Source organism: Phaenicophaeus curvirostris, chromosome 11 (assembly GCF_032191515.1).
Source record: "Phaenicophaeus curvirostris isolate KB17595 chromosome 11, BPBGC_Pcur_1.0, whole genome shotgun sequence".
Taxonomy (NCBI): Eukaryota; Metazoa; Chordata; class Aves; order Cuculiformes; family Cuculidae; genus Phaenicophaeus; species Phaenicophaeus curvirostris.
The window spans coordinates 17,102,108-17,130,021 of NC_091402.1; the positions used below are offsets into that span (position 1 = coordinate 17,102,108).

At 41.5% G+C, this 27,914-nt stretch overlaps 1 protein-coding gene across 2 annotated transcripts in view; it reads right to left on the reverse strand.

Annotated features, from left to right (window-relative positions):
- Positions 1–27,914, reverse strand: part of CHCHD6 (coiled-coil-helix-coiled-coil-helix domain containing 6) — a 110,604-nt gene that overhangs the window by 34,847 nt on the left and 47,843 nt on the right. For both annotated transcript variants that reach the window (XM_069865725.1, XM_069865724.1), the window contains 2 exons: positions 18,904–18,974; positions 3,204–3,339 (listed from right to left, as the gene is read on the reverse strand). In XM_069865725.1, the coding sequence (XP_069721826.1) occupies positions 3,204–3,339; positions 18,904–18,974 (207 nt within the window). The remainder of the gene's footprint in view (positions 1–3,203; positions 3,340–18,903; positions 18,975–27,914) is intronic.

Below are 27,914 nucleotides of genomic sequence, written 5' to 3' on the forward strand. Positions count from 1 at the left end.
AGGAGACATTACAGTAACATAGTCTAAAATAAGAGAACTTCCACATAAGCAAAAGGAGAGGACGCAGCAAGCAACCCAGAGCTTAACTGTGCTGATGCTGCTACAGTGAGTCAACAGCAACGCAACTGAACTTAACATTCAGAGTGGTATAAACAGCAAAGTCAGTGAGCAGGTTAGGTACAAATGCAGGCAATCAGAGCAGGATCTTTCTCCCATAACTCTATGAACCTCCCGCTACAGGCATTGACTTTGGGGTTCACGGTCTGGACGTGCCTCCAAGGGGCAGAGAGAAATATTCACTTGCAGATGGCAATTCAGCTCTTTCAGGTGACTGTTTTAGGATCAGACGGACCACACTCTAGCAGTGCCTGTTTCTCTCCCTTGACTACAAAAGATGCCCTGATGGCCAAAAAGTATACAAAATGGGTAACATTAGTTACATCCCCACCATGTACTACGATGAAGTAACCTGCTCCAGTAAGAGGGCCTGTGGAGGAAATGAGTAGAAAATAATTTTCAAAACACATTAAATGATTACCTGACATATTTGCCCATGAGGCAGAAGTAACTAAGGGTGCATCTCAAGTCCCGGCTGAGAGATGTGCACAGCAATAGGCAAGGGGAAATGGGTGCCCAAAGGAACAGTCTCAAACCAACACAGTAAAGGGGGGAAGATGCAAAGAATTATTCTCATCCACTGTAAGCTGCAATTTTCAGTCTAGAAATCTAGCGCTTGCTTTCTCTGAGTCTAATGTATACCATGCCCTGGAGACATTTTTACCAGCCATCAAAAGGAACTTGCAGAGAGCCAGATGCTTCATTAAAGAATATTCACCAAGCCCTATAAAATCTTGAGTAAAAAGTAGAAGAACAAATCACCAGCATGCAAGAGAGCTGAAGCCGCACATCCAGCTTTGATTACAGCCTCCTGTTGTGGAAAACAAATTGTGTTTTAAGAAAAAGGAAGAAAACACACAAGAAATCAAGATATTCTGGCCTCTCTTTCCCACATTCCTCCAACCTGAATTTCCTGAATGAGGAACGCGTGAGACAAAGCCATTTGGTAGAAGATGCTAATTTAAACTTAAAGAAAAATAACAGCTTAAAAGGGGAAGGGAGGAGGGAGTTTTAACCCATCATGAAAAAGCACAACAGCTTGTGATTGCTACATATATCTCAGGAGTCAGAGGACTAAGAGCAGTGAGGCAAATTGTCAGGGTTTGTGCTGTCCTGGGACAAAGGGAACTGCCTTACACAAGTTTCATTTGAATTTGTACTTGCAGAACCCTCTATCAGTGCTATCTATAGCTGCAAAGTTTAGTTACTTATTCCTTAGTCTCTCTCACCCCCTTCTTAAAACACAGCAAGGAGATTTTCTGCCACACTGCCACCATCCATCACAAATTAACGTCCTACGCACTGCTCCTTCCGGGAAGTTTCTGTAATAGAGAGGAAAAACCTTCTGAAGTTCACTGAAGGCACTGGGAACCAAGACTACCCCCAGATTTTTGTCCATAGAGAAAATCTACCAACCCCACCCACCACTCCACAAATCCAAAAAAGATCCAAGTTATTAGGATCTTTCACTGCCCTCTGCTGTTACCAGTCATTTAGCTTCCAATTTACTCTTTAATAATGCCAGGCTGGGGCTCAGGGCTGGCAGCGTCCCAGCCCCTTTCTCAGGCGGGTTGGAGCCACAGCTTGCAAATATGCTGAAGTTTAATGCAATCTGTCTTCTTTGGTAATCACATTCCGCCCGCACTGCATGCAATAAAGATGTATTGGTAAATGCATTTGCTAAAGATATACTCCACTGAAAAGGCTACAAGCCTGATTTACAGGAGGCAAGGAGGAAGCATCAGGTAACAGAGGCTGGCAATAGATGCGCCAATGCTCTGTGCAGAGCAACAGAGGGCACGGATTGTGCAGCAGCAGCACAGGCACCGCTTTACTTTAAAGCTGAGAAAGAAAAAGAAACCACACGTTTTGGGAGCCGGGGACTTTAAAGATATCAGAGAAAAGCCCTTTCCCTGGCAGCTTTAACCTTGCTGATTTGCAGACATACAAAGACCTTCTTTGTAAACAGGAAGGAAAAAAATTCCACTAGGACTAACAACAACATTTGGTCTAATATATCCTGACAATTTTCCCATCTCCTTCTGTCGGGCTTCTTCTGGGAGCCGGCTGGCAGCTTGTTTCATGTTATACTTAAATCAGGCATACAGCTTCCCCTCACAATGCTAATGCGACAAAGAAAGACTGTATCTATGAAATCTCCACCTCTCCCCCACCCTTTGCATTAGTGATCCCAGGAGAGGAGTCTCACTTTTCTATTCCCAGAAGGCTCCATCCTTTTCCCCAAATCCACCTTACTGTAGTCTCAGCACCTTTGAGAATCTTCTACCACCACTCCCCCAAAAAAGCCTGCCCTTGAGGGACACCTGACCCACTGAATTCTCACATGAGGAACAGCATCCAGACATCTGAAGCAGCAGTTTGTCTTACCGCTCCCTTTTCCTAAGACCATATCCTAGTTGCAAAAGTCCAAATACTTCGTTTTTCCTTTCTCCTTGTCTTGTTTCAACAGTCAGAAATTCTTTTCAGGTACTCAGCAGCCACTGTCCTAAGGCATCAACAGAAGCTACTAAGGTCCTCCATCTCTGAAGGAAGAGCCAAATGGCTTGCTGGCCCCACACACAAGACAAACAGCTTCCAGCAATGTGCAGGCTTTTTTAAGAGGCAACAGCTTTGCCCAGTAAAGAAGCTCTCCTCGTGTAGCATTCAAAGGAAGCAGAAACTCCAACTATGAATTCCTGTAACAGGAGGATGTTTAGAGCCCATTCAAAACATTGCAAACATGGGCAAAACGGATTTGCCTACTGTTTGCAGTAAATGGCATCTGAGAAGGAAAAACTTCGGAAAATCCTCGTGACTGACTTTGAAACCTAGAAGTATCAGCATTACTGGTTTGGTAGCGGCTCAGCAGAACAAGATCCACTGATGGAAGTGAAGTTGGGACATACCACAGAATGACCGTGGAACGTGGCACAAATGTCAGAAAACAGATCCCAAGGAAAATTCATCTCCTACAAAGATTGTAATTTGAGTTACACATACCACAGCTCTCAATCACCTCCCAGAAGAAAGCGCAAAGCAAAATAAGACAGCAAAGCCAGCAAGTACAACAGGGAAGCTTTTGTTACCTTTTGAGCTGCACTAACACAGCGCTGATATTTCTTAGCCAGCTCCGAGCATTTGAGCACTTCATGTTTGTTTTCTTGGTAGCACTTCAGAATTTCAGACTGCAAGCTTGCACAGACAGGATCAGTATTCCTCCTCCTGCAAGGAAAACAAGCACAGGAAGATGTGTGAAGAGGAGTTTTCACCCACTTACTACCACTTTACCAGTGACACACATACTAATCTTGTCCTGGAGTCATCTAGCCCTAAAAAAATAGAGAAACTGGTGGGAGCAGCAATCACCAAAATAGGTCAAATGACCAGCAGTGTCTTTCAGCTGAAAAATCCAGAGTACTCAGCACAAAGAAGTTGCAAGTTCTTTCGAGGGTAGTGTGGAAGGCTATTTCAACCTTAGTTAAAACATTGCTTCTCTTCTGCAATCAGGAGGGAAAAAAACTCTTCCAAGAGATTCAGTTATTTCCCCAACTGACATTGGAAATTTCTGGCAGAACTCAGGAACCCGGGTGGGGCCTGCACTAGATCTGTAACAGTCTGACAAGGAACCGACCAGACTTGTTGAATAAGCTGCCTCGATCTACTGAATTCTCATCTACTTAAACACCAAACATCCAGCGTTGTTGGAAGCACTGCAATTCTCCCCTAGTGACTAGAAAAAACAGAATAATAGCAAGATCAGATTTCTGTTTCTTTGTATTTCTGAAGCAATTAGTACTCATACCCCGTAAGTGGCATTGACAGCTACCCAAGAACAATTAGGGATGATGTTCTTATACTCTAATGTGCATGTGTACATATGGCACATCATCAGCAACAGTACCAATAAAGGGGAAGGTCGTTGTAAAACAATATCAGTAACAATGGCACAAACACAGTAATGACTGTCATCAGCTGTACAGACAGGCAGACACAAATTGCAGGAATCTGCAGCACAACTGCCATGGTATGTTTTACCAGAGAACAAGAGAACATATGTTTAGGTGTAGCAATCCTCACATCACCTGCTAAAGCATAAATCCATTTAATTCCTTGCATTTTCTGCCCCAATATGCTTGGAGAGATCTGTACACAAATACCAAAAGCATCTCTTCCTTCCAAAGGACTTGATGCTACAAGCAGGCATTAGTGCCATGCTATGATGTATTCATTTCCACAGTAACAAAAACAGGCACTCGTTCAGCAACAGGGCTTCAGTAACAAGGCAGGAGGAACTCATGACCTATTCCTGGGCATGTCTCATTCTCTCAGGTGGAATAGATTCCTAAGAAACATGAAATCTTAAAACAAGATCTTCAAAAAGCCATTGGAGAACTCAGATATGAGGTTCCATATCATGCTCATTTTCATAAGGTGCTTAGGAAGGGAAGTGGAAGGGCCAAAGGAGGGAAAAAAAGAAAAAAAGCCTGTCCTCTCCACGTCAGCAACCTGGCTGCTCCATCAAAATAGCCTGGTTGAGACTTATTCCAAATGCTGCTTCTTCAGTCCTCAGCCCTACTGACAACATACATGGATGCACTAAGAATTTATCACTAACAGTATGACAGCCTCACTGTAAAATATAGAGGTTTGGATCAGAAAGCACAAAAGATACTACAGAGATTTCTTTTTCCACCTCTTTGTTAATCTTACAGCTTTTAGAAGGAACTTATTCCATGCACAGCCCCTACAGGCTAGTGTGCTTTTCCAATTACTACATTCTACTGCAAAATCACCTTTAAAGCCTCTAAAAATCCACAATCTAAAAAATCTTCAAATTTTGGAATAGAAAAGAACACAGGGAGAGCTTCAGAAACTCATAATGTTGGCATTTTGCTTTGTCACTAACTTTAATATCACTCTAATCAAATCAGTGAGACTGTGGAAACGATACCAAACAATACCAGGTCAGGAAATACCACCAAATCCCTCAATTCATTGAAAAAGTTAAGACTTTTAAAATTAGGTTTTTTAAACTCAGCCAAGTTAAACTGAAGGGCATTTTGTAATTTTCATGCAGAGCTGGAAAAGCTAAAAGGTACAGCACGCCACAAACCAGCCTGTATTAATCTGAATCGAACAGCACGAGACAAACACCTCAGAAATATTTGGATGAATGTTTGAAGCTGACATTGTCAGCATGGAGAGCTGTACAAATGGCACCTTTTTTTGTCTGTTCCCTTACTATCCCTCCTCCAGCACCAGTCTTCATTGTCTGCAGTAAATGTAAAGGTAGGACTCATCCATGGGCTAAGAAGACACTGAGTGAGTTTTGACACCCAAACCCTACCAGAGCAAGGGAAAAATTAGCTCAGAATGGCCCGCATCCCCCAGCAAGTACCTAATTCAGCATTCATACATGCCACTACCCTCATCGAAGAGCAGATTTACTGGGCACCATGTACCCAGAATCATAACAAGAATATTATTTTATTTCTTCAAAATAAAACCTCAAACTCTGGTTGTGCATCAATTGCACCGGCTTCTCAAAACAAATTTAGAGAAAGTAATTAACATAACACAAAGTTGGTTAAGGTAATAATCAATACAACTCACACAAAACAATACATTAGTGCAAATGAACTGGCAATTCAACAGAACCAGTTAAATCCTGCTGAGACACTTCACTTTGGAGCAGGAAGCTAGCAGTGCTCAGGAGATAACTGTCACTGTGTCCCATCATACAGGGTGATCTACAAAACGAAGGGACAAGCAGTAAATGATAAGGAAGCGTATCCTGCAGAGTCCCAGTGTACGTAAGTCACCCATGGCTAGCAAGCTAGTTCTGGTACCCATTTGGACTGAGGAAGGGGATGTGAACTGCTTTGGTGAACAAGCGCTTGAAGAGCTTTCCTCCCAGCACAGCAATCGCTACTCCTGTCCTATCTGACTCAAAGGGATGACACTTTCCTGCTCACTCTAAGTCTCTCAACTTCAGTTTGCAATATTTCTGCACCAGTTGCACCTGACAGTTACATATCTGCAAGGAAAAGGAATTAAACATGAAAAATGTGATGGAGACCAGCAGGATCTAACTACAAACACCTCTGTTGAAAGCAATGACACAGACTTCCAACGGAGGCAGACCTTCATTAGCTATCTTCCTTCAACCTCAGCCAAGCTCAAGGCTGTTGGCACTAACTAACCCTTGGAAAAATTAATCTTCCGGACACTCCACTACACTGTTCTAGGTAAACGTCTCATTGTCTGAGGGATTTTATTATTATTTCTTAAACAATGAGGGGGAAGGAATACAGCAGAGTAGGGACGAGGATGAGGTTTGAATGCATAAAGAGCATAAGACTAGTATGCTTTGACCTTTCTTCTAAAACGGGTCAGTTTTAAGCATAATATACTACCACCAAAAAAAAGGCAAACAATTAGCCTCTGTCTAAAATAAAACGTGTTGTGATTGCTACTGTTATTACCAAAACTGTTTTGAGAAGCTCATTTACAGCAGCTAGGAAAAAGGCAAGAGAGAAAGGTTAGGCTGGGAGGGGTTAGCACAATACCCATGGACAGGCAAGTATGAGAGATTAGCTCTGAAAATACCTTGGAAATAAATGCAGAACATGCAGAATATGAAAGATTAAACCAATAACACATGCTCTCATCTGTTTAAAGGAATGAGAAAGTAGAAAAGATAACAAGTGTAAAAAAGGAAAGAAATAAAAGTAATTAGCAGTGTCTCCACCACCACAGTGGAGAAAGAAACCTTTGCCTCCCCAGCATTCAATGGGAAGGAAGGCTACGTACACATGAAATCCACGATTTCAGATCTTCCTCTCCCCCTCCCATGGAAAGATCTAAATCAGGTCTTTGCCTGGAAAAGAAGGGAGAGGTTTTCTTAAAATGAAACAAAGGGCATCTTTCTTTCTGCTCTCCCTTGAGGTATGACAGAATGAGCATGATCGTGCCGCATTTTGACACACTGAGAGTTACCAAATCCTTTCTATCACTGCATATTCCCTTTACTTTATTTAATAAATGAAATCTCATCAACTTATCCTTCTTCTATTATCACTGCTGACATCAATCTGATAATATTGGCTTGGCGTGGAATCGTGCTATTATATGTCCTCTTGATATTTAATTTAAGAGAAACGTCTGCAGTGGGGTGAATATGTGAAGCAAGCTTTTTATTACTGGCAGCAGTAAGGACGCTGGGAGTGAATTAGACATTCATCTTAGTCAGGGCCAATGTAGAGGCTCAGAAGAGGTTTTCTTCTTAACCCTCTCCTAACTGTTCAATAGCAGCAGGTAATGGCTGCTCCAGCCAATAACTGCATTCATTTGTCTTGGCGAATTCATTTCTACACAGATATAAACCCTGTGAAGAACTGCTAAACATCTGGGAGGTTAAAACAAGGTTCTTCAAGAATTTCCATCATAAGTTCTGTGCTAGTAGGAAGAGTGCTGGTCTGAATGTCCATCAATTAATCAAGAAGCAACACAGCTCCCAAAGACAAACCCACAAACTTACCACAAGAAGCGATTAAGACAGTATCATCAGGATACAGGCCCCCTAGGCACCAGGTTTCAAACAGAGCACAATGCCTACTAGCTCACTGCTGCTGTTAAGGTCCATTTTTGGAAGAACAACTACGGACTCGGTATTGGTAAGCTAGAGAAAGCTGGAAGATGTGTATGTATTTGCCAGTCCTTCCACACAGGTGAAAAATCAGACTAGCCAAGCTGAGATAAAACATCAACGCTTTAGAACTCAGGAGCTCTTCAGCCTAGTGCAAAATCAGTAACTCCACTCTGAGTATCCCACCATCACTTGGCTTTACTAGGTAGAACAGTAATTGCTCATGGAATTAAGAGCAAGATCCTCTTTTTACCTTTTATTCTGGGGAAATCATTCAGGCCAAGGAAAAAATTTGAGACAGAGACTGATGGTACCTAACCCTAGACATGAAGATATGTCTGCTAAGAAAGTGAAAAATAAAGACACACAGGGTCCCTCATGTAAGCAAATTTGAGAGCAGCAGTATGTACCTGCAAGCAGCAACCTAAATAGGGTAGCAATCTGGAATTTCCTGTCGGTTGCAAAATCCAATTGGATTAGTTGGGGGGGGGGTTCTGCATTATTTGACTAAGACCATGTCTGAACTAACTTAGTCACCACTGTGACTACAGTGCAGACAAGCCTCAGAGGTCAGCAATGAGGTACATGGGTAGCACTGCGAGCAAAACCCAGGGCTCGCCACAGCAGCTTCTGTCCATCAGGAAGGAATCAGAGACGTGTCATATAGATGGTTAGCACATTTTTATATCCAGGGTACATTACATACGTTTCAGACTATGCTCAGTGATGTTTTAGTCACATAAATGTGGTGTGATGCCATGCCGTACCATACATATATAAAAACCGCTAAGTGGTTAACTGACCTGTAAAACTGCATTCTCCCTTGGGTAGCAGTTGGCTCTGATGGCTTCTCTTTAACATGTCAGAAAAATAATTCCAGGCAGATGCAATACACAGCACATAAAAAGGTTCCATCCTCTCTCATTATAACATCCTTGACATTTACAGCAGAAAATTTTTAAACACAATTGAAGCTTTTCATTCTCATACAACAAACTCATCAGCACAGAACAGCCAGCAAAGCTAACTTTCAGCACAAGGTGCAGAATGTTGCACTATCACAAAACAAACACTACGGCCTCACTACAACCTATGGGATTCCCTGATCCTGCACATCAGCTTGACAACACGGCTTGAACAAAAGAGGGAAGAGTCACATTGCAGCTGCTTGGCAAGAGAAGAGAAATAAGAGATGGAAGAAGCTTAACAGATTATCCAAATATCTACTAAAAATTCAGTAATATTTAAGCTACATAGCCTAGCACAGTGTAAACAAACTGCATGCCTCATGAGGATAAACTAATGCGATCAGGAAGGAAATATTTCTGATCAGCCTCGTGTATTCAAAACACTGCTCATCAGGCTTTGCCACTGATCTGGATGGCATACAAGGTTTGCAGAAGTAACACTGTGTAGAGTAAGAGAGGATGGACTAAAAGAAAAGGTGAAAGCTCATGCCAATTTTAATGAGAACAGGGGCATTACCTCCAAATCTCAGCTGAAGCAGTTGCATTCCTGCTTTTCTAAATCCTTCCATACAAGTTTTTACATTGTCTGTAGCACACTACTGCATGCTGTGCTACTTCCCCCCTCTCTTTCTCCCCCTTGACAGCTGCATTTCAACAACAGGTCACCCAATTCTCTTTCTCCTTACCTTGTTCATGGAAGTGCTTAACGAATGCATATTTGAGTTTCTGGATGACTCTGTGATCCTACAAAAACTGTCACTCAAATACTTCCCAATCTTCACTCTTGTTTTGACAGCTTGTTTGAAGCTGCCACATAATTCCCCACTGCAATTTGTGCACTCAGTGCACCCTTGTCCTTTCCAGGACAGATACCTCCTTTCCTTCCAATCACAGATACACAGAAGCTGTTCTGAAATCTTCCCTTGTGTAAGTAATTAGATTCAATCACTGAGAACAAAAGTTAACACAAATGTCCAAATCTCAAGTGTCAGCAACTCGTTGTGTCACCGCATTCAGTGAAAACAGCCTGACCCAAAGACGTTTTCTTCACACAAAAATATACCCCAAAACCCAGACTCTAAAACATACAGATTGCAGTGGACAGTAACTAAATTTCCCAGTTCTCTTTAACAACCTCTAATTTTGGAATTCCAACCACCACCTCTCCATTTCAGTGATGAAACTGATGCAGAGATTGTGTGACCCACCCAGTGCTCGTTCCAGCCCTCCACCTTACTCCAATGTATCACAAACTCTTCCATCCTCCTATATGCTTTATCCTCACACTCAAGCAGTCATTTTGCATCTGACTAATGGGTCGTCCTAAAAGACTTCAATTTATACTTTACAGCACTTTGCCAAGTGCAGTTTCAAATTCAACTGGCTTCCTTAGCACTCCACAAGCTGCAGGTACAGGAGTTTTGGTGATGGGTTATGGGTCTTTGGGGGAAGAAGAACGTAGCAATATGTAAAATACAGTAAAAAAAAATTACAAAAGCCAAACAATTCCTATCCTACTGAAACTGAAAATGTACTAACTAATCATCTGTATTAGCATTCTATGTGGCAGATGGCAAGTGGTTTGGAATAATGAGAGACTTTTCCCCACAAGTGGATAATTCCAGTGTACATTTGGATGTAAATTCTTTACTGATTATGATAGCAGAATACTGAGTTATGAGAAACTGCCAGTTTGGAAGATGGAAGGAAAACTACTGCCTCTTCCCTCACTTGCCAAGAGATACAGAAGTTAACAGAACTGGATCTTCTGCCCACAAAGCCATGCACCATTTTTTCCAAAGATGCCGAGCTACTAAAAGTTGAGTAGCAAAGACGAAGAGCCTAAAGTTAGCAGCAAAACGGTCTCTGGAAACCAAGCAGGAATGAGTCAGAATCTTGTTGCTGGAAGGAGTTCTCTGAATCAGAAAGGAAGCTGGCTCAGCTCCCACAAGGCAGAAAAGCAATATAGCAAGCAATAACTGAATCTGAAAACAACACACAGCCCAACAAGTGACCCGAATAGGGATTTTCTTTCTTCAGATAAAAAAAAAACCCCAACATCTAAAACTAGTTAAGATCTCTGTTAGGAAGGGGATGCAGCTTACAGAATACATAAAGCACTGGCCCTAAGAATACAGGAGCTGTGGTAGGGCTATAAAGTCTGGGGGTTAGCTGGGGAACTGCCTGCTGGAAGAATCCTGGGCCTAAATTCTTGGTCTATTAAACTCCTCCCCAAAAAATATTCCAAATAAAGTAACTGAAGATGTGATACGCTGATTTCACATAACCGCAAGCCATGAGGGACAGACAGGTTGAGTATATTTTCCCTCCGTGAGATGATCTCGTAATGATGTCAGACCAACTAAATGTTCTTTTTAAAACAAAACTCTGGCCACTGATTTGAACAGCAGTTTCTTTTCTAAACTGCCACTTAGCACTGTACTGCCTTCCTACAATTTATAGCAGACTACACAAAGGGACATCAGTGATGGACAAAAATATGAATCCACTAATATATTTTGCACAGATAGAACATCATAGCCTGCTTAAGACGTGAAAACAAACTTTGAAAGGAGAATGAAGCTGCCAGCATTAAAGTTCAGGTGGGATCTGAAGCTAAACATTCACTTTATTAAAAAATCCCCTTGCTTCTGCCCACATGCTCTGATCTTCAAACCCACAGTGCCCTCTTTTACCATGCTGTGCAATTTGCCGAGTACTGACTCAGCAAGATCCCCATTAAGCAGCTACTCATCCCCCAGAGAATATCAATAATAGTGCTTTCAAAGAGCACACATAAAGCCTTGAAGTCTGGTTTGGGAGGGGAGGAGAGGATTTTTGTTCTTTTCTCTTTTTTTAAAATAAATATTATAATTTCAGTTAAGTCCTCAAAGAATTGAAAAAATCCTTATAGAAAATAATATAGATAAAACCACTTTAATTTTGGAGAAGAGCACAGGAAATGTCTCAGGTGAGTTAATGAGACCCACACCTGCTTGAGGCCGCTCCATTGTGCTGTTAGTGACATACAGTCAGCACAACACTGACAAGTTCTCTCCAAAGAGACAATATTCATCCCTGAACAAGCAACTGCTCCTGTCCTCCAAATGCCACTTCTCTGGGCCAAGGTTGTTACACTTGAGGTTGCTGCAGTATGTGTATGTCTTGGGCAGGCAAGAGAGACTTCCAGGACTAACAAGAAAAAGAAAAAGGTAGGAACCAAGAACCAGTCCCAGCAAGGTCCTCTCATAGTAGGCTGAGTTTCCTCTCAAGACTCCAAAAGGTGATGGGACCCCATAGCCTGGAAAGCTATTTTATCAGAGTAACTTCATGAACTATCAAAATCATCCCAAACAAAGTCATCAAAGCCTGGTCTGATGGCAGAGATGTTTTTTCTTTCCCTTCATAAGGGAGGAAAGGACTTCAGTCTCTCAACAGCCAACAACAAACACAGATGGAACAATGGAAGGCGTCCACAGCTGTCCTACCACAGTCCTTATTTGCTCAGAAAGTGGAGATACAGAAGGTCCAACCTACAGAACAAACCGTTTCTCTCAAATTCCTGAAATTCTCCCCACTAGTACTTGCCTTTGGTCTCTCCTATCATCCCTCCATCACTCCAGGAGGAGACTCTGACTCAATAGTAAGTAAACACACTTTGCACAGCATGTATAATCCAGAATCAGAAATACAATTACTGTTCAAAATATCAACATTGCCCTTGAAATCAGTTGCTACTGAATTAATGACCAGATTGTTAGGAGTGTTACCTCAACTTTGCCTTAGGCTGCTAATTAGCAAACAAGTCATTAATTCACTGGTAACAAGTGGTTTCTCAGGCATTATTGCTTCTGACATCTTTAATTCACCACTCTTTTTGGAAAGCTTCCCCAGACAATTTTAACCTCAATCCTCTACAAATCAACCCTGTGCCACTACCACCAGCACACTATACAACACATACTGGAAGACAAAGGGAGAAAAACACAGCAGGGTATAAGCTGAGCTGGGTCATTAATTAATATTCATCATACCTTCCCCAACTCAAGCCAAAGCAGGGGAGCCAAAGGCACAAGAAGTTCTGGACTTTGGTGTGGATCTGTCATTATAATGAAATACTATGAAACCTGGAGAAACCTTGCTTCCACCACAATACGCAGTGACACCCAATATGCGAGTCCCAATCTGAAAGCAGAGATTCTGCTTCTATTTTCACTGCATTCTCCCTGAAATAGAGCTTTGAAGTGAAATATTTCACGTACTCTGATGCCCACAGTATGTCCGAGGTTTGTTTTAACAGCTGCAGAAATATCCATTCTTTTGAAAACAATCTGGATTTGGCCTGCCAACAAATCCTGATCTAAGGGTTTTCTAATGGCAACATTACTACAGAATACAAGTGCTTTCCATGCAAAAATCGATAGCAATAGAAACATCCCTAATAGGCTACATGGAGTCTTTGGCACCTTTTCCTGTGCTATTCCAGTCTTTGCTATTCAGGTCTCATTTTATAAATTCCCAAGATCTAGCAATGTACTTTTGAAGAAAACGCTCTTGCAATTTTGAAAAGATATATTAATATTTTACACCAGTTTTTCAGCACTAACAGAACTGCAATCTCAGTTCATTGGACTGATTTATTAGTCATCCCTCATCATGCATGGGAGGAAAGATGATACTGTGAACACTAGATTAGAACATCATTTTACTAACTGGGCAAAACGGAAGCCTTACTGAGAACCATCATCTTAGCAGTCCCCAAGAACCGAATTTCAGAAAGAAGATTCAGGGACTTGGGTAAAGCATACAATTTAAGATATTTTTAAGAATTAAAATTTGGTTCAAAAAAGAATAATCTGGCTCTACTGGAACATTACACAATTCCATTACAAAATATTGGACTTTCATTACCGCATACCGTATTCCTACAGTAGCAGAGGGACACACCTTGCTTGAAAATCAATGGGAGAGGTACACACAGTTTCTTAACACCGGGGATTCTGGAATTCATGAAGGAAAATGTTTACATGTCAACATAAATGAGTGAAAATCACCGTCAGTTTTGCTTCCCAAATATCAGGGAATTCACACCATATAAAATGACACAAAGTCAAAAATGACCCATCTACTCTGTTACCACCTTTTAAAATAACTCATATGTTATAGTCTCCTAAAGCAATATTCCAATTTCCGACTAAGAGCAACTTTGTAAACATGAGAAACAGCAAAGCTTTGGCTAATAACTCTTCTCTATTTAAAGATTACATGAAACAGACTCAGCAGAACTAGGAGCAACTAATACAAACCAAGCACTGAAGGAAGAACAGGACTGGGAGGGAGCCAAACCATTTTTTTGTAAAGGTATCATCATTGAAGAGCACAAAATGCACTGTGTTGATATAAGGCTAGGGATGAGCTCCCTGTGGTAATCAGTCTTTTATTCCTGAAAACTCTTAAATCCCTATTGCAGAGGCTCTTAATTTCAACACTGAATTAATCATTTATCTAATCTAATGATAGGAGAAATCCCAAAGCAATTTTGTTTGAAAACTATGATGTCTTTACCCTTCTTCTCCTTGGGCTTCATGACTGTCCACATAATAACTGTTTCAGAGCTCCCTGTTGAAATAGCTGAGGCCTCATAGTAGATTTCAACATTAATAAACTCAAGTATCACCACATAACTATGTTATAAACTTTCCAGATCTATGCAAACAAGGGGAAAAAAAAAAAAAAAGAAAAAGCAGTTCCCTCTAGGTCCCAGCTAGTGTTGCCATTTTAACTAAGAGGCCATCAGCCTCATAAAATTTTGTGCAATTCAATAAAGCCTTCATTTCCATGAGTACTGAAAGCAAGCCATAAATTCCCCATTCCCAGCAGACAGTCCATCTATGAACTTTCTCCCCTACCCACACTGAGTCAGTGTGGTTCTCCACTCCACCTTCAACCCAGGAGGATACTTATGACTCGCCAGTTGCTCTAACGTAATCACCTTAAATACTCACATCCATTAAGTTTAAAGATCTTAGGACCACTAAATGGAACTCCTAGATACTAAGTCCCATATGAAGTAAATCTCTTTGGCAGTTTCTCCATTGGAAAACTGCCTTGGATTCAAGGCTGATCTCTATCAGTAGAAGATACCAACATTCTTTATGCACCCCTTGCTAACAGCACAAAGCATACGTGGTCTTCTCAGCACAACATGCAAAGCAGCACAGCCATCAGTAAGCAGCTTCAGAAACAGTTCTGCACACTATAAGGAGATCTCAGAGGGAAACTCAGCTTCAGAAAATTTTTATCTTTTAACAGCTTCCTAATCCCCTCACCCTACTCCTGCAGCTTTACCTTTCAGAGTCACATCCCCACCCATGCCAATTCTTGCATGCAAATTTAACAACTACAAATATAAAATAAAATTGTGATAAGACAACCTTCACAAAAGAAAATAAATCAATTTTTTACAAAAACAGCATTTTGAGGATAAATCTAGAGTGCCTGCACTAAGCCATAACCTCTTTACTGATGTTTTTTTCCTTCCCCTTAACAGATTCAGGGACTGTAATAACATTTAATCCTCAGAAGCTAATCTAAATGTAACACTCAAAAGACGACAAAGACAACGCAAGAGAAAAAAAATTTGGCCACAGCCTTTTGGGAGTGCTGCTTTATCCCCGGAGCGAGCGCATTAATAGAGCTTGGAATGAAATGCCATTTTATTTTCTGTAGCGGGGAGGGGATTAGCAAGTTGTCTTCTCTAAACCCAGTCTGAGTCATGGCTCTATGAACACTGAGAAAAGGATGTGGAATGAAGTGAAGGGCGGGGAGCACTGGCTTTTTATTTACACGCTGCTTCCTTTGTGGGTGGTTACTGATGTGCACAGTTTGCTAAACAGGGAAGGAAAGAGGAAAAGAGTTCTAGGTCCCCAGACTTTAATTCTGTTAGTTAACAAAGGAGAAAAATAATAACGCACCAATTATAACAACATTATTGAGACAGTACGCTAGTGGCAACTGTCCAACTCACCACAGCACGTAAGCAACAAGGGCAAGATGCTTAAGGTGCTGAAAGCTGTGCTTGATGGTTTCTTGTTGCTAGGATCTTCTTTTTCTTGTTGTTTCGTCTTCTTCCTTCTTCCCAAAAAAAACGAAGGAGACACTGTGGTAGGAGGAATGCAGGGACAGAAGGTTGAGTTCAGGTGAAGAGATGAGGAACAAAGTCCATTGCACAAGCCAGGCCACACAGCCGTCAAGCCTAGGGTGCTGCCTTGAAGTAGAAACCAAGAGCTAATGACTGCGTGTGTCAGTGATTTAATACGAAGCTCAGCACTAAGTACTTCACTGCTGCTTCTACACAAAGGGAGACAGGAAGGTTTACCTGCCTACCTCGCAGGCATGCTGTGAAGGGTCACTGCTGGAAAGCTTGTAAAATATTCCTAAATCCTGCAATGCTTGATAATCACTAAGTGGAGGAAATAGTCCGTGGAACACTCGACCACTTGTGCAAAGCTGCAGGTGTCGATAAGAGAATTACAAAAGTCAATAAATGTCAACACTGGGGTTTTTTTTGTTTCAGATATTTCTTATCTTTCCTTCAACATGGACTCCAAAAACCAGGGAACTCACTGTGGAAACAGCCCCAGCTCTACCCCCCTCTTCATCCACCAGCTATGCTGATACACAGCAGCCGAAGAAATATAAGGTAGATTGGTCTCACAAGGCACAAATGGCAGGGGCGGGTCAGAAAGTTCAGCTTAATGGGGATGATATAAGCTAGGGAAGAGACACAATGTGTAGCAGATGCACTTTCCTCTGCAGATGGAGAAAGTGCGACTCCTGCTTTCCTTTCGTTACAGGAGCTGTCGCAGCCTGAAAGCAGGCAGACCTGCACTTCATTCATACGTTGGCTATATTCCAGTTCATATAATTTTGCTGGAGTGTCAGTTTATTCCTGCCAACCAAGCTACTAGACCTGCATAAATCAGTCTTACCTATCTTAGCGTTTATTGTGCTTGTATGTCTAATGTGAAAGCGCAAAACAGGATGAACAAACAATTCTTTCCACTGTATTCACAGGATCTTGTAATTTATTACTACAAACATGCTGTAGAAAGACTTGGACGTACAACACCTAACAAGACCTCATGACATGCAGACTTCCAAGTCCTACCAGTTAAGCATGAATGCTAATGTAATAAGGAAGTTTCCCTGACCCTGCCCCAGCCTTATCATCACCCACATGAGCCATGTGCACTCTTTCAGAGTGTTTGTACAGCATGTTGTACACCAAGGCAACAATCCCCAAAAGGATCACCGCATACTTCTGTAAGAGACATGTACACTGCAGGCTCATGGGGACAAGCAACGGTTCTTTCTGTACAGACAATTATATCGAAGCGCATCATTAATCAACATGAGGCTCTCTGCAATCCTAGACATCTCTGACAATTTCTACCATAAAGAAATAAAAAGCATAATGCTCACCTTCTCCCTCAGTTTCACTAGTGCCACACCTTGTCCCTTCTCAAGATACCCCCAGCGACCTTATCTTTTCACACATATTCACATTAGGGCAGGTGTGTCTTTTGGTGGCAAGGCAGACAGCCTAAGGACGCTGCCCCTATATGACGGAGCCCGACTTCATAGGGCCTTCAAATTGAAGGGCACTGTACAGTAAACCTAGGGACTGGCACATAATGAAGGCTCATAGAAAAGGGAAAGGAACCCCTAAGAGACCATAAACACATTTTCTGAATCTTGAAAGAGAAGTCATTAACATTTGCATTAGTCGCAGCCACTAATCTTTATGAGAAATGGTTACATTCCCGAGTTTCCTACATCACCAGCCTTCATCTCCACAAGAAACAGAAGACACCAAATGAAACTGAAACCTCAGGAACCATCCTTAAGACAACTGTGAAAAATAGGTTAGTTACAGTCTGCAACAGCAAGTAAAGAACAGGACCCAAGGCCCCAATTGATCCCTTTACAAAGTCAAAGTATATATCATTGCTACACGTGTTCCCAACAACTGTTAGCACATCTGCAGAAGCAAATCTAAGAAAATACAGAACTGATCAAAGACCGTCAAGAACTTTGTTCTATGATTTTTTTAAATTTTATTTAAAACAGACTTTAGAATTCTACCATGGAAAAGTGCGTGAAAATGCACACGATGTGTTAGCTGCCTTGTTTTGACTTCTTTAGCCACTTATTGCTTGACTATCCAAACAAAAATGTGGAATTACTATGTGATGCTTTGGCAACCAAACATAATTTTAAATAAAGACAACACAATAGACTGCACACTTCACTAACATATTCACCACTACTATATTATCTATTTATGCAATTAAGTATCATACAGTCTGGACTGGACCCAACTGGACTACATATGCTGCTACTCCAGTTTAGTGCATGTTGGCCAACTGGTTACCCAACTGAGATCCGAGTGCTGGTCTTGACAGTGTAATTGCTTCGGACTCATTAATATTAAAGAATTACAGAAAATATTTTTTTTTTTCTTGGACAGCTGTTAGTGCATGTGGAACAATAAGCTGTATAACACTGCTGGCAAACTCAAATGGAATTTAGATGCTAAATACACTCATGGTACAAAGACAACACTAAAGGTCTGCTAATTGTGGCAAGGCCAATAAAAAAGGTCAGAAAAGAGTCACTGCATCTATTCTAAGAAAACATTCATGATAATTACAATACGATTTTGGTTGAAATTTACAGGGCTAAGATTCAGGCTGCTTACTTTTTTTCCCCTGGACAATGAAAACATTAGAAGTGAAGTCATCCTTCCTACTCGCATGCAATAGCTCAACGCTTCACTGTGTATGTGAAATATATTGGGTCAAAGTTTGAACAGAAAAAACATGGTTTATTGCAATTTTGGAAACTCTAGTAAATATTCCCATTTGATGTGAATTTTCTAAGTCCATGTCTTCTCCCTCCTTCTCCCTTGCAACATCTAATGGATTTATACTAAAATCTGTCAAGCCTGGCACAGAAAGAGAGGATGCTACCTTACAGCTCCCCAGCCCCCTAAATACCTGACAGGAGGTAACTTCACACTCCATATACAGGACTATCCAGAGGCTACAGGCAGAACATTATGAAATGCAACTGGAACTGCTGAAAAGAACAAAAATGGCTCCTCACTTTATCCACTCCTCTGCCTTGGTGGCTGCCTCCTGGTACTGCTCAGATGTCAGCTTGTAGATTTCTGCATTCTGAAACAAAGGAAATAATGCTTAGCTCTAAAAATTAAAGGCATCTCAGATCTTATCCCATCCCAAAGTTATCTTTTATAATTAATAAAGATTTCCAGCAACAAACAGCATATTCAGTTCAAAGAACACAAAAAAAAAATGCTTAGAAGTTCATTTTCTTTTCAGCAAAACACATCAAGGTCACACGTCCTCCGTTCTGTGCTTCACCTTTGTGAAGGGACACAGGAGGAGAAGTTCACTAACAACCAACACCAGCTTTGATTATTCCAGGTAACCACACAAACAAGGTGTTTCCCAGCACAGAGTTATTTTGAATTTGGTTGTGTTCTGCTCTCTTTTTTCATTAATTGCTGTGAAAAATCTTGTAAGTTACTGACATGCAAGTATCAAAATTGGCTGCTAGCACTGGAAAATCCATTTTACATGTCAGTGCTTCTACTTATGTTACTTATTCTTTAAAAGAAAATTATGCAGCCTGTTTCATTTTTAACAACGTAGGGAGGCATATCAGGTATCAGTTAAGGCACTGCCAAACAGAGTCTGGAGTGTCTTGCTGCAGGGTTTAAGAGGTTTGTATTAAATTCTACTGAGCTTGCACAGAATTTTAGTTCACAACTGTGCAGCCACTGAACACAGAAGATGAATTCCTCCTCTCAGCTGCGCTTCCAAGTCTCCCAAGCACAAAGAGCAGAAGGGAACGGCTGTGCACCCCCAGCAACTTTGCTGGAAGATCTTGTGTTACTAAACTGCTGATAAAGCTGCCTTAGGTAAAGCCTCTGGACTTTATACTGAAATAGCTGCAATTGCTTCATCTGCAAGGCCCTTACTCTGAAAAGGCACATGCAGAAAATACGCAATAATCAATCAAAAAAGTGACAAGACAGTATTGAAAGCGAGGACAGCTATTCATTTAGGGCCAGTTCTAGCTGCTATCTCGTCTCTCCCCAAATTTGGTCATTTTATATAGAATACTATTCTTGCTGCTCTTCATTTATTTTCCCATAAATGCAGCTGTGGTCCTGCGCATGATGAGACGACACATATTGTTCAGTGGTTAGAAAAAGGAAAGGACAGATATAACTCAAGTTCTATTAGTGGTTCTGCCACTTGTGCAATCTTGGGCAAGTCACCATTTTCCATCTGTAAGCGATGGATAACAGCTGCCTGTATCACTGAAGTTGTGTGAAGCTTCGCTAATTGGAAGGTTTATACAGGTTTTCAGAGCCCAGGCTTCAAGGTGCTATATTCAAGCGTTTTATCTCTGGTGCCTGAATTTATGTCACATACTGAAAAACCCACAGAACAGACTTTGCTTTTTCAAACTTTGACCTAGGAGAAGACTTAAACTGAGAAATCATGGATGAGTAACCACTTCAAAAAGTATTTTGCCAGAAAATTGTCATTAAAGCTTTCATTTACTTACTTGTTACATAATGGTCAAACTTCTATGCTATTAAACCCGTTTTACTCCTTCCTATAATGAAAAGTTCAGCTTTTAATGTAGCCTTTTCCTCTGTCCTGTAAACAGACCTCGCGACTTCCAGCTCCCTGCTGTTACTTATTCACACATGAAACCACCAGACCTGTGCTTCATTAATTAAATTTGCCATTAAAAATTAAATAACGTGAATAAGTAGATGTAAGCGTTATCTCCACGGGTTTCATAAGTCTCACTATTTCTCCAATTACTACCCAAGCAATTTTCATATTTCATACTGCTTGATTTCTCAAAGGGACCGGATTTGAGAGATCAAAATGAGAGAAAGTGGGAAAGAGAGAAAGCAAGGTAGTAAAATTAAACATTTTTCAGGCAATAGGAAGTAGCCCCGTCAGATACTATTAGCCTGCAGCACTCTGCAGTGAAACAGCAGCAGGAGTGGAAAACAGGAACAAATATGTTGTACGTGAGACCCAGCATGAGGTTGGCATTTAACCCACCCAAAGAAGAGGAAAAAAGCCAACAGATTCATTTGCTGATTGCACTGTCGATTAAAGCGGTTGTGGTACAACCTTGCCTAGTCTATTAGAGAGAGTACAACTGCCCAGGAGTATGGTAAGCCTCATCTTCAACAACGTCAGCTGCAAATGTGGACCAAAATAGCTGGGAAAGAAACTGGTATGAAATAGCTGTGGACCCTAAAGCTAATGAAAAGCAGGCAAGCGAGAACCTGAACAAAGAGGCAAGAATCTCACTGAGAGAAAGGAGGAAAGACTTGGCCTCAAAGAAACCACAATGCTCATGGCACAATGCGAACATCAAGAAGGGGCAAAAAAGACCTACAACCTGAAGATGAAAGCTGCTGAATTTTAAAATTTAAAAGGAAACATGTTTGCACGTGATCCACCTGGGCCTTTTGCCTTTGGATCAGGCCTCTCTGCCACCTTCTCTCCCCACTCCCCTCAAAAACCCTAAAAACCAATGAAGCGGCATTTCCAATGCTATGAATCAGTATCTTTAAATGCTTCCTCAAGCAAGAAAAACAGAGTTTAACCATTTAAAACTGAGTTAGTTCAACAAGCAAACTTGTTAAACAGGTTTTCTTTGGCCTCCAGGCCCTTTTGTACCTTGGGAAAGCTGTGTTCACCCTTGTCCTAAATGTGGACTAAATAAGCAACAAACAGACCTTTCAGCACTGGCACAGTCATAGCAGGTTCCATAATTTGGGACTTCAACTTACAGGGAATATTTTTCCAAGTATCCTCATCCATACAACTTCAGATCCAAGATCTGCTTCAATTTCTGTATTTTACCCTACCACACTGCATCAGGGCATAATGTTCCAAGGGCCTACAAAACCCTGGGACTTTATATTAAGGTTGCAAATGAGGAACCAGGCTAGGAAACACCTCTGCACTTCCCACGACTTGAGCAGAGCTGCCCACACACAGGGGGTACGCAGCAGGATCAAGGTGTGGTATTTGCACTTGAAATAAAGTCCAAAATGCCTGTAGCCTTAGTTAAATCCTTTAACTCCATCAAATTATATTCAGTTGCCACTAAAAGAGAGAACATTGAACACAAAATTACATGACATCAACACTGCTTTTAATTTACTCTTGTAATATTTGATGCTGGAGATAAAATGGTAGCTCACAAAGAAAAAGTTGAACATGAGACTTCAACTATTATTAAATAAAGCTCCTGGCAGTCTTAGTTGCAGAAATAAGTTTAAAAACATGACCAAAGGACACCGTAAGGGCTCCAATAACAGAAGCCACAGAAAGAATGAATGAACCACCTAAAATGTTTCACTTCTCTCAATAAAGCTGAGCCTTAGGGGAGCAAACTTCAGAACACGAGAACTTTGTCATATGGGGAGAGAGCTCTCCAGAGAGGACAAACAAACTAAACAAAGAAATGTTAGTTTGAAAGATTTTACCCTGCTATTAAATGATGGTTCATAGCAAATAATAAAAACACTGAGATGTTATAAAAATACATAACTAGAGCCTAAAGACCAACAGAACCACTTTCCTCTACCCTGCTGCTTTTCTACAACAGATTTGCTGCTATACCTTTGCTCCTCACTCTTTCCAAAACACCCTTGCACTAAAAATTCCCCTTCCAAAAGGAAACAATTTTAAAACTCAGAGCTAAATTTGGAGCAATTATAATTCAGCATTCCTTCTTGGCTGCAAAGACACAAACTCCAACACTCACTACTACACCTCACTACACTGCCCAGGCCCTTTCCACAACATATAGCAAAGAAAGTAAGAAAACAATGCAGCAGAATATGGAGCTCTCAGGGTTATTTCAGGAAGGAAAGTAATTGAAGCATAAAGAGAAAACCCTGCCAGCTCATTCTCACACTGACATTAAACAACATTCCTTACAACTTCAGTGAAACATGCACTACTTGAAGTAACACATAAACCAGAAAACCAAGCAATGAGAGCATGAGGAACTAGAAATTAATTAGATTTTAAGCAAAATTCTTTGTGAACATCAAGCAGCAGCAACAACCTGACAGTGGGACACAGATTCCTCCATCAGGTTCAGTGTGGGTCAATAGATCAGAAAGCGTCTGGATTAAGAAGAAAACAAACCAGCCACCATCACCACAGCTATCTTAAGATATTTTGACACCTCAGAGTATAGAAGCTTGTCAGTGGTCACAGTGCTTAAAGATACAAAGAGGATTAACAGCTGTTGAAATGCTGCCAGCCTAGATGAACGCTAGTGATAGCCCTGATGAAACGGAGACGGCCAGCAGAGGCCTGACGAATGCTGCAGACGACAGCCGGGGGATTAGATGGTACAACCTGCCTCGCACCTGACAGACACATTGCTTCGATCCCCTCTCCCAACATCCGCACCCACCCGCTTCCAGCAAACCTCCTGCTTCAAGCCCCACTTGAGCCAGAACGAGCACGAGAGCCAGTGCCGTACGCAGGAGAGAATACGCAGTAGGAAACACCATAAATTCGGGAGAGAAACAGGAAAGCAAAGCAGAGGTTATTGTGCATCTATCGAATTTCAACTGGGAGATATTAAAATTCTTTCTTCCAACTGCATCTGAAGCCAGAAATAAGATTTCATACTGCCTTGATGAAGAAGTACGACTGCCGTCAGCCCACCCACACCTGGGCAAGGGGAATACACACGCGCCCTGGAATCCGCTGCTGCCTCAAGGAACAGTGGGAAGCCACAGGAACACACTCAGCAGGGCAGGCTTTGGGAACCACCCTTGCTCACAGCCCTGCCTAAAGGAAGCAAAGGTACCTTCAGGCACCACACACCTCCCTGCGCCACTGGATCACGTGTGCTGCAAACCACGTTGTTTATTCTTCTTGCTCAGAGGTTCCACGCGCATGGCTCCTAACAGACCTGAAAAATTACCCCATCCACCTGCACCCCTCCCACAGGGACAGAGTTAGATGAGGGGAACTGAGCTGTTCACTAGACAACTGTTTGGATCTGTTAAACTCAACCCACACCATCCCTGCTATCAGCAGCGGTCCAAACCAGGGAGTCTGGGAATTTCAGGATGTACCCCAAGAAGCGACCTCTTCACCACCTGAGCTTGCTCCTCTTGATCTCCTGCTCAGCCTGTTTGTTGGTATCAGCTAGCATTTAGCTTTAAGAGATCATTCACATTTTCTCCTTCCTATCAAGCACAAGCGCACATACACAGAAGCCAATTAAAAAGAGAAATACGAACATAAAACATACCATCAGAGCACAGAAGTCAAGGGTTAAACTGCTTTTATGCAAACTCGAATGTTTATTTCTCAAAAGGTAATAGTAGAAAGATGCGAGTAACTACAAACAGCTTGCTGATACAGAAAAAAGATTTTTTTCAGCCAAAGCCAACTTCTAAACACAGCTCTGTTGTTCACTGTTCATGTGTGGGTTCATCCACTCCTCCCACTGAGACCAATAATGAAACGAGCATTGAATTTGTGTCATTCCTTTCTTTCCTTTGGCAATAAGCTCTGAGATCATAAATTTTGGATTAAGATTCAGAGAAGACAGAAAAAGAACAATGTCCACAGTAACAACACAGGAAAGTTAAACTAGTCATGGGCAGAAGTGCATTTCTGTTTGAACAGATCTCCTCATAAATGCAGTATTATCCCGAGTTGAAAGCAAAATATTAATTCTGTAGCACATCTAGAGAGCTTCTCAAAGCTAGAACCCTACAAAATACCAATCTCCACAAAACTTGAGGGAGGCAGAGCTGGGGAAAAGGATCACAGCTGAGTTTATTCCTGTGGATAACATGCTAGGCACAAAAAGGTTAAGCTACAGCCCCTACAGCACACAGTGAGTCAAAACTACTTACCCCAGGGCTTCCCAGAACCAGGTCCCACACCAAGATACTTCACCTGGGTGAACATGGGTTTACAGACCCAGACCAAGGTCACGTGCCAGAGTCAGACTGGCTATATATATGATGGTACCCTGGGAAGAACCCAAATAAAACAGGTACCCCACAGAAAGATAATGCAGGAAACATGCAGGAAATCTTCATGTTATCATCAACTCAGGAAGACAGTCAACAACAAAGAAATTCTGATTACAAAGGTGATTGAAAGAGGAAGAAGGAAAAAAAAACAAACACAGAAATAATTAAACACTTTGCTTATATGAAGTTGCTTTAAATAGACCATTCTGAAAGAGTCAAACAGAACATCAGCAAGGCTTTAAACACAAATTCTGGAAAGTAAAAGCACCTTCAAAGAGAAAGGCCATAAAATGCCAGCAGGCAATCGAGGCTTTCAGATGAGGACAGCAACAGCAACGTGAAAGGCCCCGATTAAAGCTAGAACTGTTACAGGAGAGTATCACTCCACTATCCTCCTAGCTGGAAGTTTAGTAAAGCAGAGAGAAGTCTTAGTTGAGGAATTCACAGTAAATGCCCAAATCAATTATACCTGACAAGCGCAGGTAAAGAGGCTTCCCAGGCATTGATTAAACATCAAGGGTTCTCAGTGTTTGCTTCAGAGCAGACCTACACCTGGCTGAACTGCACAGATAACGGTGCCCACGACTTTAAAGGCACAGCTTCACCTGCTAAAGCCCTGCGCCCAACAGCTGCACAGCTAGTCCCGTAGTGATACCTGGGTCCTCTCAGCCAACCCACCACACAAACAGGATGAGCTCCCAGACACAACATGTTGCCTTAGACAGCTGGTCATTGTCCAAGGGAGTGACAAACGTGCAGAGAACCAGCGCTGAGGGAAGGGAAGAAGAGAGTAAGAAGGGAAATGCCAGAACATAATGAGCACCAAGGTAGGCAGCTAAAAGTTTCACTGGGAGGCTGACCAGCACCTCAGAGGGGGAGAAAAAAAAAAGAAAAAAAGACAAGAACAGAAAATTGGCAGTCATCAAGTTCCTGTCATGTATTAAAAAAGATACTAAGCACATTCCCCTGTCAGACCCATCACAGAAGCTTATTTCAGGAAGGGAGAAATATTATAGCTAAGGTTTGATGCCATCATGCCAAAGCTGGTATTTGACAGAGCCTCCAACAGAACTCCCACTACCTCGGATGGGCATGCTGCAGCTAAAATTCCCAGCTTTCTCTGCTGAGAATATCCCCAAGCCCCATTTATAAACTGCAGCAGCTGGCCCAGTTAACAGTTTCTGTCTCAACTTTTAAAATCTAAATCATATCCATGACCCTATTCTTTTCTACAACAGGTAGCTAAGGAATGCAATTCACCGGATTCCCAGAGGAAGCCAGAATAGGAGGGACCCAAGGCATAAGGATATGCAAGAAGACTGGAGAATACTGAAGGAAATGCATCACATCCACACTTGCATGGATAAAGGAAACTGCAAGGAAGAGTCACTACAAGAAACAAACACACACACTCTGAAAACCAGAAGCATACCAAAGCCTGCACGTTCCACCCCCTCCAAGGGGTTTTTCCTCTACCTCTAACTGCAAATTATTCTCCATGTGCAGTTCCCAGTAAATCAAGCTTTGCTAAATAACCCCGACATGTGTGGGGCTGAGAACTAGCCAACAAGCAATGATGAGATGTCCCTGGAATGATTAAGGAAAATGCAGGCATCTCTCAGGTTACAAGGAAGCCTGTTGTACTCTCCCCTTAGTGCATATGCAACGCTGCAAGCACTGTTCCGAAAGCCTCCGATATTCAAAGGCTCATTTGGTTGACAAGGAGCCTGTGGATTCATGGACAGATTGTCACACAAACTGTCAGGTTTTCAGAGAGACTATCAGACCTCTCTTTGCCTACGTTATGGAGCACATCAAAGACACAGAAGATGAACCAGACACAGACTGCACAGATCTGACAGAATGGTGGGTGTACATATTCAGAATACAGTACTGCTGGGGGGGGAGGCTTAATGTGAATAATCAGGGGCTGAAAGTTCCAGAAATGTGACAGATTTTGGCAGTGATTCCCATCTTTGCGTTTATTTATCGAAGGGAGAAAAAATGCCATACTAGAGGCAAACTTGGGAGAAGAAGAAAAATTACATCAGCAGCAATTTATTTTGCCACCATACTTTCTCTTTATTATTATTGCTCCCAGAGCATTTTCTGAAGATATTTGTATTTTCAGCCAGGGTTCTCTCACCGCACTTGCAGCTTGTCTTCCCATTTTATCCTGTAGGAGAGGCTGGTTTAATGATTACAGCAAAAAAGACCGCTAGGACTTTACAGGTCACTGTACACAGTTAATGACACAGACGAATCCATACTTTCAGAAGTGCCCGCTGGCTCACAGCTCTGTCTGGAGATGATCACGAGCTCATTATTCAAAACTCCAAGCTCAACTTATGGGTAATCAGCACAGCTGAAGAAATATACCATACCCTGACAACCAAAAAGTGAAGTAACAAAAGCTATTATAGAAAATACTAACCTTAAGCATTAGGGTCTCACTTTTTTAAATGAAGACAATGTTCACTTATCATCCAGTGAGCTAGAAACCTCAGTTAATGAATACCTGGAAAAAGTTTGCAGCTTCACAGCTCAAAAGTAGGTTTAAAAGGACAACTTGATGACATTCCCCTTCTTTAGTCATACTTGGGCAAACATTATAAAGCAACAATGTATTTATTATACATCCCGAAAAAAAACGTTATTGAGTTATTTCTACTAAGAAGTATTGATTAGTACTTAAAAAGGAAAGTAAAATATAAGATGAAACACTGATGACAAAAAAAACCCAAAAAAAACAAAAACAAAAAAGAAAATGGTTTAACACATTCTTTTGGCCTGCCTTTACAATACCACTGTCTCATAACCTCCAGGTCTCCCTGCAAGGCATCAGTTATTCCAGAGAAAAAAAACATTGGTATCTTTTTATATTTATTTTGCTATTCAAAATGGATTGAAATTCTCCACATGGTAAACAGAAAGTAAATATGATGTTTATCTTAAGAGAAAAAAAGCCAAGGAGGACAAAGGAGAAGGGATGGTAAAAGTGATGAGAAAAGAAATCGGAAAATATTTG